Source organism: Pieris brassicae, chromosome 7 (assembly GCF_905147105.1).
Source record: "Pieris brassicae chromosome 7, ilPieBrab1.1, whole genome shotgun sequence".
NCBI classification, from domain to species: Eukaryota; Metazoa; Arthropoda; class Insecta; order Lepidoptera; family Pieridae; genus Pieris; species Pieris brassicae.
The window spans coordinates 20012239-20027367 of NC_059671.1; the positions used below are offsets into that span (position 1 = coordinate 20012239).

At 32.9% G+C, this 15129-nt stretch overlaps 1 protein-coding gene across 1 annotated transcript in view; it reads left to right on the plus strand.

The window, feature by feature from the left end:
• The first annotated feature begins 9461 nt into the window (after positions 1–9461).
• Positions 9462–15129, plus strand: part of LOC123711917 (elongation of very long chain fatty acids protein AAEL008004-like) — a 35781-nt gene continuing 30113 nt past the window's right edge. Inside the window, exon 1 of the mRNA XM_045664780.1 lies at positions 9462–9567. Within this exon, the coding sequence (XP_045520736.1) occupies positions 9561–9567 (7 nt within the window). The 5' untranslated portion in view covers positions 9462–9560. The remainder of the gene's footprint in view (positions 9568–15129) is intronic.

Consider the following 15129-nt stretch of genomic DNA (forward strand, 5'->3'; position numbering starts at 1 on the left):
TTGCAGATGCCCTGGGAAAAAAGAAAGCTTTGATAAACCTACTATAGTAGCGGGGTCCATAAAGTGGCGCAGAAGGAAGATCAGCAGTGTTCTGTCATGAATCGCCAGACAAACGCATGATGTAATTTACAAAAGCTTATAAACCAAACTTAAAAAAAAATCTAAGAGAAAAAACACATTTAACAAATCCTATGGGCAACTATGGATATCCAGACCTAGCTAGTTTATCAGAATCCTCAATATGGAATAATTAAAGGGTTTGGGCAATCTGATTTGTAAATATCTTAAGCGCTTATATATAAATGTTTTCTTCTTATAGAGACATCTCCTTGCGAAGGTTGGCGATCATAATGGCTAGTTTAATTTTGGATGCCACGCTTCAAACAATCACTTGGGGCTTTGACCAAACCACTGTCTTAGGTTTTTCAAGCAAGACGTGCGTCTCTGTGGCCAGGTCTCCTTCTAATTGCCACTTTGCCTTGTATGATTGTGAACGTGTCCGAAATATTCATTCATATAGGTAACGCAATGTACACTTATAAATGTCAAAAAAAGAAATATACATTAAATGATTCTAAATTTACATTTACTACCAGCTCTCGTAGAACGGAAAAGAAGAACTGGCAATTAACTCTCCGCCACTCTTTTTAATCGCCAAGTTTTTTTTGTATGACACGTTTGTAAGGAGCTGCAACCATTACACCATGTTCCACATGACATCATAAATTAAAAACAAAGATATGTCTCATATTGTCAAAGATGCTCTATCAGCAGGAGGCATGGTGAAGTAGGAGCAAGCGCTTACATTCTCGTGGGAGCAATTACATAGTCGAAATAACTAACATCACCGCATACACGAATTTAAGTACGTGTGGTGAACACGTAACACCCGTTGACGAGTATCACGCATCCATCGGTCCCCTCGCCATATTTTAGGGAGAGAGACAACCCTACTCCTTTCCTTTTTATAATCGTCATAAGCACTTCTTTGTTCTTCTGCATTCTTGCCAGCACGGTTGTATTTCGTATGCGGTCTGTCCAAGATATTTTAATCATACGTCGATAAACCCAGATCTGGAATACTTCCAATTTTTTGGACATAGTCTCTGTTACCGTCCAAGATTCTACGCCGTAGAGCAATACAATACAGTCTTCTATGCAATCGCGCAATGTGCTTGTCACAAAGTACATTTTTTAGTTGGAAAAGGTGTTCCGCGCTTGTTTAAGTCTACAACGGATTTCGATTCACAATTTTTTTACGATCCTCTGACGACAAGATCTTAAAATGCCCTAGTCTAGTTTCGTATGTTAGTAAATAAAAGTAAAAGATTTTGTATTTAATGTAGAATATTTTATTATATTTAAATATGTCTAGGTTATGAAGTCGTTAACGAAAACAAATTAGCAATATTGGTATAGTGGTTGGATGTTCTTGACACATTGTGAAATATGAATATTAACTTGCATAGCTTTAGAACATTCATATACGCATATATCTTTGATTTGCCTAAGAAATGCCGGTTCCCTGATGATTTTGGTCCCTTCTAATGGTCATATAAACGGAAAAATTAATACTCCAATGGAGTTGGGGATCACGAGGATCTCAAGGTTGATAGTGCAATTTGATGGTTAAATTTTTTTGAAAATTTATTAAAAGTTTTTGGAATTTGAATTTCAGTTTTCTAATATATATTTTGAAAATTTACTTACATTTTCATTGACAATTTCTCAGTAATTTCTTGCTAAAACCTATCATTTAAGTTATTTAAGTGGACAATTCAATTTAAAGAAAGAAAAGTCCCCCATAAGGATTTTAGAATGACTAAGGTATGGGACAAAAAAGTGGGAAACATCATTATCCATGTTTACATTCACTTTAATAAATTTGTAGTTATAATAATAATTGTATTAATATTACAATACTTCATCAAAAAAAATGCATTTTCATTTGTTATAGAACTTATGGCTGGACTAGTTATATGTTAGGAAATGTCTTAATATATATATTAGTTCAAAATATGTGTATAGAATAAGGTCCCGCACCACTAGAGTACTGTTCTCATCTCTGGGCGGGAGCTGCCCAGTACCAGCTTCGTCCACTTGACCATATTCAACGACTGTCGCTTTCCGAGTGGCTTGATACTTTGGCGTTGCGTATAGACATGGTGTCTCTCAGCATCTACAGCATTTATCATGGAGTGTTCAGAGGATTAATATCTGCAACTGAGTTTCATCATCGGACGTCGAGGCATGAAATTAAATTCCATCCCTATCACCTTGACATCCGTCTTTCCACAACTGAGCCTTTTTTAAGGCAGATTTGCCGCACACCACCACTATATGGTAACAGCTGCCCACAGATGTATTTTCCAAACAATTTGACTTGGGTTCCTTCAAGGAATGACCAGTACCAGGCGTACCAGTTCTAAAAAGGCCAATAACGCATTTGCGAGCCCTCTGGCACTGTCCATGGGCGGCGGTATCACTCTCCATCAGGTGAGCCTCTTGTTCATTTACCCTGTTATATAAAATAAAACAATAATTGTGTACAAAAGCAACCTATATACTTTACAGACTTATGAAGCTGTTTTAAGAATATTAAAAAAATAATTGTAACGTCATAATTCAACCGGAAGTTAAACACTTCCCGAAGTTATTTTAATGCACTAGAGATGTTGAAATTTCGCCAAGGTCAACGACAAATCCCGCTTAAACCATTTACGTTTGGTACCGTTATTAATACAGGAATTTTATTTGGAATATCGTTATGTCAAAATTAATGTAAAGCTAAGTAAAATAAAAAAAAATAAATAATAAAAGTAAAGTAAAGCTTGTACATATAAAATACAGATCGAATAGTGTATATGTATTTTTAATTTTTGCCTGTTTTTGAATGTGTGTACGCAATACATTATTATTATAAGTAGGTAGGGAGGGTACTTAATTATGTTATGAGGGCACTTAAGTGTTTTTGATTTATACCTTTCAAACGCATAAAGAAGTAGATGTAAAAGAATCTTCTAAGGAGTGTTTTGTGGATATTTTATCAAGAAATGAAAAAACGCCTGATGAATAATATCGAGCAATAGGGTTAAGTACAAAGTTGACTTAAGTATAAAATAAACTATTTTCTCTTACTGTGTAATATAAATATTACCGATTCAACGGAGTCATAAGTAATATTCATATATATATATATATCATGTAAAAGCGAATCATGGTGAAAAACACATTAATCAATAAATCTATATAAAAGAAAGTTATTAATTGTATTCATGTATTTATTTGCATTCCATAACGTTTACAAAAGATGTTTATGAGGCTTAAAGCTAAGTACAATATTATGGAAGGGCACAGCAAAAGAAGGCATTACGAAACCTATATAACATAGCTAATAGCAACACAATAAAAAATAGCACATAAAACTTCACACTCCCGGCGAGTACCAATTACATAGAATAACATTTTTTTATTAATTGAATTTTGTATATTTAGGGATTAATAATCATGAAATTAAGCTATATTTTTATCTTCTAGGTACTCATTAACGCTATAATAACATTAACGTATAAGAAGTTTTTTTAGTTTGTTTGTAAATATATGTATCTTTTTTTCATTTCTTAGTGTGTCCGGTAGTTTATTATAAATTTTGATTGACATGACTAGTGGGCTTGATGCATGTATTTGTAATCGGGAAGATGGTAGGTTTAGGCGTTTTTTGTGTCGAAGTGTATATCTTGTCTGTATGTCTTCGCGTGTGGTGTAAAATTCTTTGTGTGTATGGGCAAATTTACAGATTTCCAATATGTATAATGAGGGTAGAGTGATAATGTTTAGTTTTATGAAATGTGGTTTGCAGCTGTCTGTTTGTTCTATGTTAACTATGATCCGAATTAACTTTTTTTGAGTTGTGAATAGTGCTGGTGCGTCGGTGCTATTTCCCCACATTATTACACCGTAGTTTAGCCATGCATGCGCATAGGCGTAGTAGGTAGTTAGAGCGGTTTTCAGGTCCGTAGTCTTTTTAATTTCCCGGAAAGCATATAAAAATTTTGATAGTTTTGATTTTATTTTTTGTATGTGTGATTTCCAGTTTATGTTTGTGTCTATTGTTATTCCTAGTAATGAAAATTCGTTAACTTGTTCTATTGTGTGGTTGTTAAAAGAGAAATTTAGAGAAAGTGGCTTTTTTTGACGGGGGTGGAATGCTATTGTTTTGGTTTTTTCAAAATTGATTTCAAGATTGTGTGCATTCATCCAGGTTATAGTTTTTGTTAGAATATTATTGAGTGTAGAGTGTATGTTAGTGATATCATGACAGGGGGCTATAATCGAAATATCATCAGCGAATAAAACACATGGACCAGGTCCTTCTATGGTTTTTGGAAAGTCGTTATAGTTAAGTTATATTTGTCGTCGTTAATTTCTATTAAAATGCGACAAGATACACAACATTGTTCCATGTGCCTTGTACGAAATCGAATTACCTGCATTATAGCCAATGTTCCATGTTTTATCTAACTATGACACCAACTATGAGAATATTGATATTTTCCACCTCACCATAGAAGATGTGAGGAAGTTTTTGAAGAGTCCGGAAGACTCTGATTTTGTTTAAGCAGTAATTAATTATTATTTGCTGCTTCAAATGTTAAATTCAGTTTTCTTTAAAAAAAAATATATATTTTGTTTATAAATGTACTTACTTGTTTTCTGTTACATATACATTGTTAATCTTTGTAATCTGTTTTGGCTTTCTGTGTTGACTAAGTGTTTTGTTTTATAAAGTGTATGTTAGCTGTAAGATTACTAGTAATTAAATAAATACATAAATAACTTGACGTAATTGATATTTGACTAGAGAAAAATAACCAAGAAACACAAACCAAGACTAATATTTTCATTTAGGGTTTTCCTATTTTCTAAACAGTTATAATCTTCTACTAGGTCGATATACAATTATATCAGGTGGCTTAAACGTGAAAGCATCAAAACATGTAGTATCTGCGTTAAAAATTGTATGCATTTGTATATTGTGTTACAATGGGAGTTGTTTTAGAATTAATTTAATTGAAACAATTAAAATTGAAGTTTTAAAGAACGGACAACGAACGTGGACCTGTGTCATTGAACCTGTTTGACTGTTACCGGACTGACCGGTATGAATACAATGGGAATCTTTGGGTAGACGATAAATATAAATATTTTCAAATTATAATCACAAATAATGAGATATTATACAAATAAGCATTTTAGATATGTATTTTTTTGTGCCTGGTACGTTTGACAATTGCCAACTTAAAGTGATATACTTCTGTCAATTGTCTTGTAGGCAATGTTCTGTGCTCGTAACTATAGACAATTGACAGATGTTATCTTTAAAATCCAATAACTTTTGACATACGGGAGTTTTGACGCTATGTCCCGACGCAGTCTTAACCTTAACGCAAACATTTCTTCTATTGGAAATTGAGGCGTATGTATCGTCTATAGCCTAAGCATTAGACGGCCAGTTTATTATATGTTGTAACAAACGCTTCGGCTGAATATCTTTCAGGCCGTTAGTTAAACGGCTAGGCTGTTAATTGAACGGCTGATTAGGCTAGTTGGCTCACAAAATAATCACAAATGAAAAAGTAACATGGGCAATCAACTCCTTCCTACCATTCAAAGCGGCTGGCCTGAATGGCATCTTCCCAGGCCTACTAAGATGGAGTGGGAACCTTTTGGTGGACTCGGTGGTGTCCTATCGCCGCTACTGTGGAACCTCGTAGTTAACGAGCTCATCACAGAACTCAACGCTGGCAATCTCTACACAGTGGGATATGCGGACGACATAGCTATCTTAATATCGGGGAACTTTGAAAGTACCCTATGCGATCTCATGGGAAGGGCATTCAAAGTAATTGAGAGATGGTGCAACAAGCACGAGCTATCTGACAACCCATCAAAAACAGTTAATACTCTTTATAAACCGGAGGGTTCTGGGACCACACAGGCTTCCAAAACTCTTCAACACACAACTCAAACTGAAAAATGAAATAAAGTACTTGGGTGTGATTCTGGACAGTAAACTGCTCTGGAACAAACACCTAGAACACAAACTAAACAAAGCAACGATCGCCTTCTATCAATGCAAAAAGATGCTAGGCGTGAAATGGAGCTTATCACCTAAAATAACATTATGGCTATACACTGGATGGAGGTTAATGACTTTTGCATTAAGCTCATATCCGACAGTGCATCCGTGCTGATGGCGCTCGGTAACGAAAACACAAACAGCAAATTAATACTGGAGTGTCACGAAGCACTGGAGGCAATAGCTCTAACAAATAGAGTTACCTTACAGTGGAGAAAGGGACACAGTGGCTCTCTCGGCAATGATGCAACCGACGAGCTTGCGAGAAGAGGCTCTGGTATGATGCCTGCTGGCCCGCATCCGCTCCTCCCCTTGCCCTTCTCGCTAGGTCGAACCTGGATTCGCCAGAGATCCACTGAACTCCAGAATCAACGATGGTCGCGAAGTGTAGATTGCAAACAGTTCAAAATGGCTCTGCCGGCTGTGAACCCGCAACTTACTAAGCGACTTCGAAACCTGAACAGAACCAATCTCAAAACAATGATAGGGACAATCACGGGCCTTTGTCTCCTTAATAAACATATTTTCGTCCTAGGCGCGACAGACAGCCCCTTGTGCAGAGGTTGTTTCAGCGCAGAGTAATCAGTCACCCACGTAGTCCTGGAATGCGAGGCTGTGGCTAATCAACGTACAAAAATCCTCGGAACAGTGAGGTCGCTCCGCGAAGCCTGTGAAGTGCCTGGGAGACTTCTGTGCTTCTGGAAGGAGTTAGGCTGGCTATATTAGCCAGGGCTTCTACGCACAACGGATCGACTACGCGTCTAAGTGCAGAAATTGAGTCCACCCTACCTTACCTTACCGTACCTTAAGCTAGTTGGCTTCGACATATGTATAGATAGCGCTAATACAGTTTTAAAATCGTAATATTACATTTTATTTAAATGTCGAGTACGCATGTAAACAAAACATTAGACTGCACATGTATGTATGTAGTATTTTGCGTATGATAAAAAGTTAAGTCATTTTAAACAAGACGTAGATATGAAAATCTTTTTTTAACTCTCAGAAGTTGATTAAACGGATTCTTAACTAGTTAAACTGGTACCTCTGTCAGCTATTCAAGGTTTTCTTATGCAGAATTCACTATTTCTCCTTTTTTAACTGAAAGGATCTCAACATATTTTGCACGGATCGAGGTCATATATATTGTTTACTAACAAGATATATATATATATATATATATATATAAATAACAATATAGACTAGTAACTCATTACCATATTTCACAAAAAGTAAAATAAAAAGTTTCGTACATTTTACTCAGTAGATATGATACATTACGTCAGTAAATTATTCCTATAGCCTTTATTCATCTACATTTTATTAGCATATATTATACAAATTTAGATAGATATAGAATTTTACTACTCTAAGACACGGCCCCTGTCCGGAAGATTGCCTGCTCCAACTTAAAGGCCGGCAGCGCGCCTGTGAGCCTTCTGGCAGTGCGAGTGTCCGCGAGAACATTTTCCACCCTATATATATATATATATATATATGTTAAATGAAATGAAATGAACGGTATGAGTATGGTATGAGTAATATATATATATATATCATACCATATGAATAAGTAAGATTTTAAATATTTTTATACTCAATCCATATTTTCCAGTTTAAATGTGAGTGTGGTACATAACATTTGAACCGGCTCTACAGCCCTTAATATTACCAAATTTTATTCATTTTGTTTTTTTTTTATTATATAGACGAGTATATGCTTCTAAGACACTCATTGTTTTTTGGGTCTATGCCGTGCTGGTTCCGTGATGATGTTTGCTTTTACCGTACGTGCAAGTGTTAACTGCGCATATTGAGTTTCATCATCAGACGTCATACCAGAACTGAATGTTTCTATAGGCAGTTTTTGCCGCGCACCACCAGTATGGTATGGTACCCACTGAAGTATTTTCGAATCAATGCGACTTAGGGTCCTTCAAAAAAAGACCGTGCTAATGCCTAAAAGGCCGACAACGCACTCGTGAGCCTAGCATTCAGTATCCATGGGCGTTTCTTTTAACATTAGGCGAGCCTACTGACCGTTTGCCACCTATAAGTTAAAAAAATCTGACCTGGTCGTTTGGTTAGGTTAGGTTAGGTTTTGGTTTGGTCTCTCTCAATAAATTTTCAATACAGTGAAGAAATGATACGAAAAATTCTATTTCACTATGTTTCTATGAAGATTCAGCTTGATTTATATTTATTTGTACGTTATTTATTATAGTATAGTATACTATTATTAAAAATAAATATAGGTATAAAATCTAGATTGTATCGCAATCATCACATAAATCAAATTTCAAGTTGTAAACAAAATGTGGCAAAACTTAAGAAATTAATTATTATGCGAATTTATTTCTTTTGAAACTACACTACTAAATGGTTAACCGTGAGAACAAGTCTAACTTGACACAATTGCAAAACCGATGCAATTTTTTGAGTATGGCCGTAGACGCTGTTCGCTCAGTTTATGGAAGTTTATTTTGTAACCCAGGGTGATTCAAGCCTCAGATCAATTCAAAGCCTGGTAAACGTATTTTTCACGTCATCAAATGAAAATCGTGAGGAATCCAGCATGATCCAACAGACTATTCACGTGATAATTAAAACAAACGCTTTCGGTTCAATAATTTTTTTGACATCACACTTTGTCCAATACTTTTCTAACACTCGAAGAAGACTCGTTTACAGATATACAATCACATTTCTTTGTGAGAAAATTATTAACTCAACTTTGCGTATTTGATAAAAATTAAACCTTTAAATTAATCTGTTTGAAGCTTTTCATGGCCATAATTAAAAAAAACAATCGCATTTTTTGTTAAAAGTCATTTACCCAAACCTTGTTATATACAAAATAAACTTACTTAAACAACAGAAATGATTAGATAAAAACATAAATATAACTTAGGCTAGGCTAGGCTTGGTTAAATGTGATCCTAAATTTGTAGTTAATTCATAAAAAAGTTCTTTTAAAAAGACCTTGAAAAATACAGTTTGCCAATGCGCTATTGATTAAGAATAAGTTCATAATATTTGGCATTTTTTAGTAGCTCTTTACATTATTTTGCTTGAAATACTTTAACTTTTTAACATATAAATCTTAATTTGTCATGTTAAATTGACATCATTTTTGTGATATGGAGCGTTACAACCATCTTTGTCTCCTTCAGAATTATGGCAATAAGTACAATATATACAATACATATTTATTATGTTAAGTAGAAATTATCCCGAACTAAATCTCAATGACGTAGCTCAAATATCTTGAACGATTCTTTAATATAGGACTGCGATGCCGGCCTACGAGCATTTAGTTGTGGTCCGCGCGCGTAGAATCAACTCCAAGGTACATACGTACAAGACACGTCGTGATTTAGTTTATTTGAAAGTCTGTGATTGTGCCATTTCGGATTTCAGAATGAACGGTGAGTATTAAAATTACTATAATTAGGAAAAATTTAAATATTATTTAAATTATATTTTTTTAATTTAATTAATTAATTATATTATATATGAAAGTATTGACACACTTTGAATTAAGGATTTAAGAATACTGGCAATAAATTCGTTGAAAGTGAAAAAGGTTTGACGAAAGTAACCATTGTTTATTCTAAATGAAGTAATTATGTTGATTATTATCGTTATTAACCACTATTGATACATTTATTTAATGTTTTAAACCATTAATTTCGAGTTATTCCGTTAAATATTCGGAATATTTTAATGGAAAAAATATTAATCGTTTTTTAATGGCATTGAAATTTTGGATGCTATTTATTTTCCTTTGTCTAATTATTTAATTAACAAAATTATTTAATGGTGGTTGATGACTATTAATATATATATATATAAATAATTTTAATTTTAGTTGCAGCCAATAACATAATTTGCTAGGATATCAAAATATAATAACAACTTAATTTTATACTACAGGTACACAGGTACAGGTTTTGTTTCCTAGCAATTCGCATGCAATAATATTTTAGATTTATCCTTGATATTAATAATTTAAAAAATGATATAAACCTCATTATTATTGTTTATTATTACGCGTAGACTCAAATATTTTAAATACAATATAAATAAATCCATAGATGAAATTATATAAAATCCAAAATCGCAACAGAACTAGATTGAGCCGCTACTGATTTTATGGAAATCGCTATTTTATGCATATTTTTCGGTTTCATCGGGGATTAAAACCCGAGACTTTTTGTCAGCTTAGTGTTGCCAGTTAGCAAAGTCTTTACAAAAATTTAAATATAAATACGATCTAGTAAACAACGTTTTGCTATATGTTAATTACATATAATGTTGTTACATTATGTTTTTCTTGTCCTGCAACCTTTTAAGTCACTATTGAACCATCATGCTTTTAGAACACACGCTACTTGTTCAACTTTGTTATTATTTGGCTTTATAATAAATATAAATAAAAAAAACTTTGTTGGACATGGGTTGTTAAATCTGAAAGAGAAAAAGCGTTGGACAAATAATGTTTTTCGGGTGGCTTATACTTAGGTTTGCGTTGTGTATGATGACGAGTAGTCGGTGTTTATTTTCAAAAAGGCATACTTAAATTAAGTTATATATTCTATGTACGTATTTAGTAGTGTTATCTTTGTATTAAAAAAATATTTAACGTGAATCTAGTATACCTAGGTGGTGTTTCAATAATTTTTTTTTTTTTTTCAAGAAGGTCAATGTGTCAAGTCGATTAAGGGTCTTATATATGTTAGATGCCTTACGTTTTCTTTGCAACATAAATTGCGCACATAGGAAGAATAATAATATATAGAATAGTGTACAGTCGGCATTCATTCATTCAGTCATTACACACCTCTTTTCCTATCTTCTCCTCCATAATACTTATATTTAACGTCTTAATTTGCAAACCTATGTAAACATAGTTAAGTTGGACCTATATTTACTTTGACATTTAAATTAATAAGAAACCTTGCGGCATTTTGTCGATCAGGAAACTGGTTAATAAGGAAATGATAGTAGAAGTTGATTTTCAGGCTCTTCGATATTATGGTCTTAAGAGCAAAACAGTTTTAATTAAAAACCGTTAAAAGTACATGTGTAGTAAATTAATTTTAAAAAATTACTTCGTCCTCTATTCATCTTCTAACGTAGTAGTAATGTAGATCATGTTATACAGAGAAATCTATAAATTCAAATCCTTTAAAACTGTAGGCATATCAAGTCATTTTAAGTCATTTTTTCTCTCACAATGGTTGCCTAATAAACAATAAATAAAACATGCAATTTCATAGTAAAATACGATTTTGTAAACGAACTTAAAATTATTTATTTTGTTTACTTATATTAGCTAATTTTACTATAATCATAAGGTACTTGTAAATTTTATATCTAATGGGTTTTCTTGAAAAAGTTCGCTTTTTGGCCAAGGTAAACAGTATTTTTAACTAACCTTGGGTAGGTTTTTGGTATTACAATTGGAGATTAATCGATAATTTATTCAACAAATTAGGATTAAAAAAAATATAAGTCCTTTTGTAGTGTGTGTCATTAAAAGGTTTTTATAGTAATATAAAAAAAGCTATTTTAAATTTATATTCACGCGTATAGCTTATCTCGCTGAGAGTTTTTGTATTTAAACATCAAGATTGTTGCATTGTTTAAAAGCATCTAAATTTAATTATGATTTTGGTATATTTTATTATATTACGGGAGTTGTGATTTCATATCGAATTTACGAATACAATAAACATGAATTCATAATCATCCGTCATTTTCTATAGCTTTATTAAATTTTGTTTATAGTTGAAAAAATATTTTAACACTATTTAAAAAGTTGAGAGTTGGGTTGTCAAACACTATCATTTTTAAATTGACATTTAATGTTAAAACATCCGAAAACCGATATAGATTTAATTACCCAATTTATATAATGGTCAACATGGTTATTGTTATTGTGATTTTTATTTTAAAATAAAAACATAAAATTGGATTCAAAATACAATAATAATTTTGTTTAATAATAACAAAACTTTATTCTCGATAGATATATGGTTGTGACAAAATTGATCTAACGCTAGTCTCCACACTACATTCTCTGTGGGTAACTTTCTCCAATTTTGCTTGAGGGTTTTTGGTAAAAACAAATACAATGTTTGTATCTTCTGGAGCCCCGTTGGTCGTAATCTTAAATTAGTTCTCTTTCGAGTATTATACTGGTGAAAGTCACCATTTGTTTTAAAATCATTTAAATCATTGTAAAGGCTACAAGAATATATTGAGATAATGTTATAATATTTAATTCATTAAACTTATTCCGTATCGACGCCCTTCGGTCCTTTAGACACAGAAAAACGTAGAATATAAGATCTAAATTCAAGATTTAGATTCCTAACTACTAAATGGATGTCACCTGGTTTAGGTCAAATCTAATACATTTTGACGTATTGAGATATTACATACAAACTGCATCAAAATCAATTGCGTTTTAATCTGAGCATACAGATTGAAAGAAATTAATTGTTTACAATTTAAAGTTTAAGCTACACTAATACCACTATATTGCAGAGCAGTGTTGGCCTAGAGGTTTCAGCCTGTGACTCTCATCTCATCAGTTCGTAGGTTCGATCCATCTGTGTACCAATGACGTTCTTTAATACCACGATATTAATCAAGGCAAAATTTTATTACACTTTCATGCTTTTTAAATTATGAAATTCGAGTGCATACTAATTGTCTCTTCACTTCTTTTGTGGTACTCAGTACGTTTCGGACGTCCGTCCTAGCAGTCCCATATATCTATATGAAATTGAGTGCGCATGTCTCGCACACGCTTGTTCTTGCGTAAACGGTCAGTTTATTGAATAACCCTGGCCGAAAATGCTAAGAGAAGTCAACGACTCGCACTCTTGACCGCAAAATGTGAACCGTCAAAGTTCTCGAAAGATTATTTATTTGCGTGTTGTTCCCACGAGAATGTAAGTGCGTGCTCCTATTTCACCATGCCTCCTGCTAATGTCACGTGGAACATGGTGTGATGGTTGCAGCTGCAAACGTTGTGTAATACAAAAAAAACTTGGCGTTTAAAGAGAGTGGCGGAGAGTTTATTGCCAGTTCTTCTCTTCCGTTCTACGAACTTGATTTGAGAACTGGCAGTAAATGTAAAATTAGAAGCATTTCATGTATATTTCTTGTTATTGAAGTTCATAAATGACCTATATGAATAAATGATTTTTGACTTTGACTATATAAATGCATATTCAATTCTAATGATATCTATAGTATATACTAATAATACTTTGCATATGCATATGCTCTAAATAAATAAAATTATACAGAATGTTTAGCAATGTTTTATTTCGTTTGTCCTGTCATTTATTTAATTTGAATATAATATAAAACAAATCCTTGAATATAAAAGTGATTAGTTAAACTTGGCCCAGAAGTTCACTCTAACGAAGCAGTATGTCAAACAATTTATCGTAATATATGGATGGCTTTGTTGTATAAAACAAATTATTGAGAAACAAATATATAGCAATAACTGAAAAACCGTTGTACGGTCTATTTTAAACCGCGATAAGGACACTGCTCATCGTTCGTTCTTGTTAAGAAAATCATATAAGGTAAGTTAACTAATAAATATACTATATATTAAGCTGAATAAATCTGTGTATTTAACAAAATCTGTGCGCAAATTATTTTGCTGTTAATAATTGTGTAAATGTGGCATAGCGCAAACAAAAATGCGTTCGCGTACTAGTGTACACACGTAAGAAGTGAAACTTTTTTATGACCTTATTTATTAATGATCTACTATATGGAACTTTACAGAAATTGGTTTCATAAAATAAAATTAGATAAAGTTTAACAAAAGTCTTTTATTATCATAGACATGAATACAAATAATACAATTATTTCATTTTATCTGATTACTAATACGATTATTAAATAATTTCATCAATTGTAATAGAATAATTACTAACATTCTTATTGTTATTGTTGTTATTATATATTTTAGTTATTGATGGCTTCGAATCTCTTCGAAACAACCGTGGTAGGGACAAGAAAAAGATGGCACCTAACGGAAATATGTGACACTTACCCCAAAAATGTGACGGTAATTTTCTTTCCAGGCTTGCAGACTTGCTCTCAGGCTCCACCTTAGATATATTAAACAAAATTCCAGGTAATCGTAACCAACGTTGTAAAGGTATAATAAAAATTATAACCATGCTTTGATAGTTAATTTGTTATTTATGCCTGTAACATTTTGTTGCAAATATCGGTAAAAGAAATCAGCAAAAATTGTGTACCTGCATTGAGAATCTTGCTTATATTTCTTTTTTTGACTTATCCTGAATAGTTTATTACAGATTTATAAAAATAATATATCATTATTATTGATAATAAATTATCGTATACCTTGTTAATTATCATAACGCTCAAATTGTGATGCGGTTGTGATGCTGATCTTTTTTAGGAAAAGTACGACAAAGTACGCGAAATTTTCGTATAGGTGTAAAATTATTAAAAATTTAAACTAGGGATTGATTTTTGATACGTTTGCTTGTTTTATTAACAACAACAAACAACATAGTATTTACGCGTTATAGAGTAAATTTTCCGATTAGTTCTTTCTCCTATGCCTGAGTGAGACAACGCCGTAATTATTTGAAAAATCCAAAATTGTTTCTCGGAATTTCGCGGTCATTTAGGGAAAGGTTAAGTTAGCCTGCAAGAAGCTGGATGGGCTCAGCAAGTCAAGACGGTCCTTCACTTTTTGCCACCGCATGGATTACTTTTCTCACACGTAGGAAGACCTTTCCGAACGGCTTGATTCGTTGCGTAGATAACTAACCAGTTGCCTACTGAAATATTTTCGAACCCATTCGATTTAGGGTCCTTCAAGAAAATAGCGTACAAATTCTTTAAAGGCAGGCAACGCATTCGCAAGCTCTTTGGCATTAGGAGCGTGGGCGGCGGTATCACTTAACGTCAGG